The following is a 6,069-nucleotide window of genomic DNA, read 5'->3' on the forward strand; positions in this document are numbered from 1 at the left end:
TATTAGTCGTTTTAATAGAGTATTAAAAAAAAATGATTAAAACAACGGAATTCTTTAAGTAATTTTAACAACGCATTAAATTATTTCTCAGTAAAACCACATCAACGTAGAATTTTAAATTGTTTGTCGAATAACAAAATTACAAACTATTTATTCTTTATGTATAATAATTAATATACTATTGATAATAAAAGTAAATAATTAAATATTCTATATTATATTCATAATATTAATAATTTTGTTTAGTGCGATTTATGTTGATATAATGTTTTACCGTAGTTATTAAGGCGAAACAAATGTTACGTATGTACAAAATGATAAACAGACTGTTGAAATATAAAACATTTGGTCGCCTTATTTATTTTGATATTAAATATATTTGAAGGGAATATTACAGTTTTCTTTTGTAATGGATTTCACTTTTCCGCGTATACTGTACAACGTCTTACAGTACACCATAATAAATTTTATTGCCGCGGGTGTTGTGAGAAGCAATTTACTTACGAGCACCACAGTAAAGTACGGCGCCTGATTTGCATAGCAAAACGAAAAACCAAAATAACAATCCATCACCTTAGGCTTGTAATATTCTTCTTTGATGTGATTCCAAAGTCAAAAGTTAATCGTTTGGATGCACAATAAGGAAGGGATATGAATAAATGCCTTTGGCATAACCGACAAAGAGATATCCATCAGTGTACTGAAGAGGTCAATTAAGTGGAAAATTCAACTATAAGCAACCGTTTATCCAGACTTAACTCTTGCTCATTCTTACTGTATTGTTTATGAAATGTATTTCCGTAAAATGCAATTATTTCTTGTATTATTAATCGTAAGCGTGGGACGCTTAAGAGTTAAGTTTAGTATTTTAGTATAAGTTTTGTATAAATCTAATATACTAGGACAGTTTATTAGTATAAAATGTATTAGGACAACAGATGTGCATACAAAAATAATATCAAATTAAAATTTTAGCAAACAATACAGTTTTTTACTTCAAAATTTGAGTATTTATTGAATATAATTCCATTAAATGAGCCACTAATTTGCAAAAACACTTTTACTAAAAAAATGTTTAAATATTTTTTTTACTATTTTGACAACTGAAATTATCAAGTCATTTTATAGCAATATAAAGACGTACGATAATGGAATAGACCATTGGTAGATAATTTTGTCTGTATTGAGTTGATTGTGCTTCTTCTAAAATACATGAAGCACGCTTCACACCTAATAATTTTTTAAAATTTATTTTTATGTTAAACTGTATTATACCGTAATATACTCCATTATATCTCTCCATTGAATTGTTATAAATGAGGTCATGGACACAAAAAATTCATGTTTAAAGGGTAGAACCGTGAAGTTTTTTTTATTTACCTTATGAATAGGAATCGCCGTATGGTTGACAACCGTATATGGGTGTTTATTGCCAATAAATAAAATAGGTATTGAAATATAAAAATCGAAACCGAAACGAATTATTCGAGTAACAGGAAAGCAATGTTTGCTCAAAATATTGGGTTTTTTTTTATAGATAATGTTTGAAATAAACAAAACAATCCTATAATTTTTAGTCAGTACATATCATAGATAACCTTAATTGAATAGACAAAAATAAAAACGCGGCATAAATGCTAAAACAATTGATGATGATATATTTTAGAACATATGGTATTTATAAAAAATAATAATCATTAAATTGCGTTTTTAAGCATTTATTATAGAAAGATAACCTTTAGTTTGTCAAACTATCTGTAAATAACATGTAATTTTAGACCTGATACCATTGAACATAATCAAAAATTACATATTAAAATACTATTCTATTTATGTTTACATAATCTAATGCTTATAAATCTCAAAATGTAAATAACTCTAAATAAAAAAATAATTATTTTTATACAACGTATAAAAAACATTTTAATATTTGTTTTGAGTATTTTTTTTTATTAAAATTTTGTTAACTAACTAGTTAGTTATTTATCGAACAGTACAATATATCAAATTGTATACATCATTTTGTAAGTTAAAAAAGAAATAGTAAACTATTGTCGTGAACTCATAGTATTTTTATGAAACGCCCCTTTTATGTATATAGACAATTGTTTTACTGACATATTTGTGACCATTAGATTCAAATACTATATTATGATGTGATATTCTTTAGACTGTAAAATAAAAAATAATCTCTACAGTTTTTAAATATTATGTTATTCAATGTATTTCAACGTGACTACTGTTGTTATCAAGTATCACAGTTGAAACAGTGTACGTTATATATAATTTTACCGTATACGGAAGACGATAGCGATTATGGTCTTTTAAGTTGTATGTTCAATGTCATTCAACACCTAATTGCAACTACCATACTATTGGAATAAAGATAATTCTCGAACAAAATATTTGTAGGAGAATATAAGGCACTTAGATTGGTGTTTTCTATCATATTATGTAGAGGGGTTGCTAAATAACTTGCTAAAAACATAAGTTTAAACGTTTAAAATAAGATCAATGTAAATTTTGAAATTTTAAGTGTTTTAAAACGTAACACCCCTATTATTTATATACTTAATTATTTTTTATTAGTGACCTAAATCCTTACTTTTTCTATGAATTTGGTACTACATTTTTCATTAAAATGTCTACTAAAAAGACATTTTTATATTGAATAAGGTCATATATCAAAAAAATGGTTTTGGCATTAACGGATTTAAAGTTTTAATCTTCATAAGTAAAAATGTAACTCTTGTGGATCTTTAAAGGATACATTGTATTTTAATTTATTTTTAACTATTTTATTGAGTTCAAGTACATTTTTTTGCCAGCTGTTTGTATATTTAGATAGTGACTATTAAACTATACTGAATTACATAAAAATGTCAAATATCACGAATTCCGATATAAATACATATGAATTGTTTCTCGCACTCATAGTACTAAAAATAATAATAAATTCAAAATACTAAAATTTTGATTACTTTTGTACCGATAGTGCAACTTGAACAATAGTCAAGTTAATCATCCTGACACAGTGCTAGAATATTTATAATAATTAGAAAAATTATTTATCATTATGTTTTAAACAAAATATCGTTTTTTATTTAAACATGTATCTTAACATAATCTTTATAAAAATACATTAGTTTACAAAAATATACACAAAATAATAGTAAATAAAAATAGATAATTTTACAATTTAGTTTAAAAAATTGTTTGTTTTAATATTTCTTATTATTTTTAACTACAAAATAAACTACGATTAATTATCGTCCTTTTTAATTCCTAGTAAAGTTCGTATACTAAAGTCTGTAAGTCGTTCGTTTACAATGAGTGGGACTGCTAATTGTGTAGCCATTGCTTGGTGTCTTTGATATTGATACCACTGGCACTGAGCATTTTTCCTGTGACTTACTAATGTTCGCATTTGACAAAATCCTTTTCCGCAAGATTCGCATGAAAACGGCTTATCTTTCATATGTACATATCTAAAAAATAGAATAAAATAAACCATAAATATAATCAATCTCTTATTTAATGTTATGCAATAACATTAAAAGATAAAATATTTAAGAGAGACTCACTTATGATCTCTAAGGTGATCTTGTCTTCTAAAAGCTTTTCCACACGTATCGCATGGATAGGGTCGTTCATCAGTGTGCGTGCGAACGTGTATTAGAAGATTGTACGATTTGCTAAATTCCCTGTCACAATACTCGCATATGTATCGTTTTTTCGGTTTTCCTCCCCCGTTGCTGGTCATCTGTTTTTGAACGTTCCTCGAGAGGGCAACAGCTCTGGCGTATCCTTCCATTTGAGATGCCGCCTCATTGGCGACGAACGCTCCAGGCTGGTTAAATCTCGCCCACATAGTGTCCACGTACAGCCGTGGAAAATGATCTAATAGACCAAACCTGGAGGCGAACCTTAACGACTCTTCGGTGGCCAACATCTAAAAAAATCAAAGCTATTATATCAGTATATTGAGTGCTACCTGCTGCTGGGGTTACGCGGGGTTTGATTCGTGATATTTTTAATGATACGCTGGAAAGGGCTTAATATGAACGGGGAGGAGTTTAACATAATAAAAAGGGTTTAATCTCGCACGTTTTCGAGCAAACAGAGACTTGAGAAATGGTCTTCACTTTACTCTGATTACTAGGTATTGGTCTCGTTTGAGGCGGGTAACGGTGAATTTTACGTCTGGCATTCAATGGCTCTACTAATAGTCAAGCGATTTAAAATCGCATAAAAGGTATATTTATACGGGATTAGTTATTATTTTCTTAATACATTGATCCTAAAGGTTAACATTAAGACTAATTTGTAGTTTTCTAAATAATTCTCAAAATTTCTGTAAATATTTAGTTATACGGTCAAGCAATGTAAGTCTTGTAACCAATAATAACATAGAAAAAACGTATTCAAAATATAATATATTTACAGTAATATATAATAGTGTATTTGCAACTGAATGAAAATGAATGCTAGTCAAATTTAATGTTTTCTTTTAAATAGATTTCTGACTTAGTTGAAAATTAAATGTTTGCGATCATTTGTGTTGTCTCTTAGAGAAAATATTCCAAAATTCACGATTAAAATGATCTAGCTTATGTTTATTATCTTTGATAACACTATATAATAATTTTTAATTTTTGTAAAGTATACAAGTTGAATAAAAGTTTTTTATTCTCCAAATTTAATACAAATAAATTCTATTAATAATATATATACTACATAGAACAATAAATAATGAATAGTTGATTACATTTTATGTATTAATTTTCTACGTTGAATTTGGTAAATTATTTTTTCGTAAAAAAAAAAATGAACAATGTCTTAAGTTGTCCTAGAATTAAATTAATAGCCGTTTAAATATTTATTACTATAACTAATACTTGATTTATTCATAGTAAATGACATTAAATAGCAAAAGTTTCAATATAAATTGTTATCAAGGTTATAGTTAGTAAATGTTGAATACATTTTGGTTGTATTTATTGAGATAAAATTATAANTATAGTTAGTAAATGTTGAATACATTTTGGTTGTATTTATTGAGATAAAATTATAATAATAATAAATTTAATATATTTTAAGTACAAAAATGCTGAGAAATAATACTTCTTCTTTCTAGAATTTTTCAAATTTATCATATCTATAAAATAACATAAATTTGTACATACCTCGATTTTGATGTGTAAATCCGAAAATTGTTTCAATATAAAATCTTAGAATTTTCTTGTTTAATGATGTAATGATACTGAATTCGTCGTAAAGATCGATCTGCGGCAGAAAAACTGTTATAATCAGTTAGTGGTGAAGTGATAGTTGTCCGGTAGAGACTGAAGACGACTGCGCCCTGGGCCACGATATTAAGGGTTGAAAGTGAGGGTGGACTCTAATGCACAGCTATTGGTTCTGACGATAATACCCGTGAAATTCGGTCAACCCCGCCACATGCACACTTTTAACGTGCCGAACTCTCTCAATCGTGCGAGTAAACGAGGGATGATAGATAATATGATATGTGTATAAAAAGAACAATATAAAAAACCCTGCACTATCGCTAGTAAATTTATATTCGACATGTACTATGTATACACTATTATTCTTGGTTTATAGTGAACGATTCTAAAGCCTTTGATTTTACGCCTCCACCGCGTTGGTCGTGTGTCAACCCTCCAAACCAACCCTGTAATTAAAAAATAAACTTGCCCGGAGTTATTTTATCTGACATGATGTGCATACATAAAAGAACACATAGTTATAATAAACGCTGGTTTAGTATTTCACGTTATAATAAGGTAGGTACAATAAGATTGCTAGACAGTAATTTAAAAAGAAATAAACTAGTATTTAGCATACTATTACAATGAGTTATTTTTTAGTGTCATTCAAATTGGGATAAAACAACAGCATACTATATGGACCACCGTACAAGACTGAAAAGGTCACTCCACGTAGAGGGAGACATGCGTGTAAGGTCTCGATGACAATACTTGTGTATTTGAAATTATTCGAATAACTAGTCTATAATTATTCATTGTTGTGAGCTAACTACTTAAA

The 6,069-nt window shown here is 27.9% G+C and overlaps 1 protein-coding gene across 1 annotated transcript; it reads right to left on the reverse strand.

Annotated features, from left to right (window-relative positions):
• Positions 1-3,230: 3,230 nt before the first annotated feature.
• On the reverse strand, positions 3,231-5,765 carry LOC126904183 (zinc finger protein 135-like). The gene is made up of 3 exons (XM_050682951.1): positions 5,187-5,765; positions 3,585-3,952; positions 3,231-3,488 (listed from the first exon to the last, which is right to left on the reverse strand). The coding sequence occupies exons 2-3, from the start codon at positions 3,950-3,952 to the stop codon at positions 3,263-3,265; spliced, it is 594 nt and encodes a 197-aa protein (XP_050538908.1). The 5' UTR covers positions 5,187-5,765; the 3' UTR covers positions 3,231-3,262.
• Between the last annotated feature and the right edge of the window lie 304 nt (positions 5,766-6,069).

Source organism: Daktulosphaira vitifoliae, unplaced genomic scaffold (assembly GCF_025091365.1).
Source record: "Daktulosphaira vitifoliae isolate Bord-2020 unplaced genomic scaffold, ASM2509136v1 Scaffold_1, whole genome shotgun sequence".
NCBI classification, from domain to species: domain Eukaryota; kingdom Metazoa; phylum Arthropoda; class Insecta; order Hemiptera; family Phylloxeridae; genus Daktulosphaira; species Daktulosphaira vitifoliae.

Coding starts and splice junctions, on each gene's coding strand:
- LOC126904183 (XM_050682951.1), bottom strand. CDS start 3,952: ATGTTGGCCACCGAAGAGTCGTTAAGGTTCGCCTCCAGGTTTGGTCTA. Junction 3,489..3,584: donor GATCACCTTAGAGATCATAA/GTGAGTCTCTCT, acceptor TCTATTTTTTAG/ATATGTACATATGAAAGATA.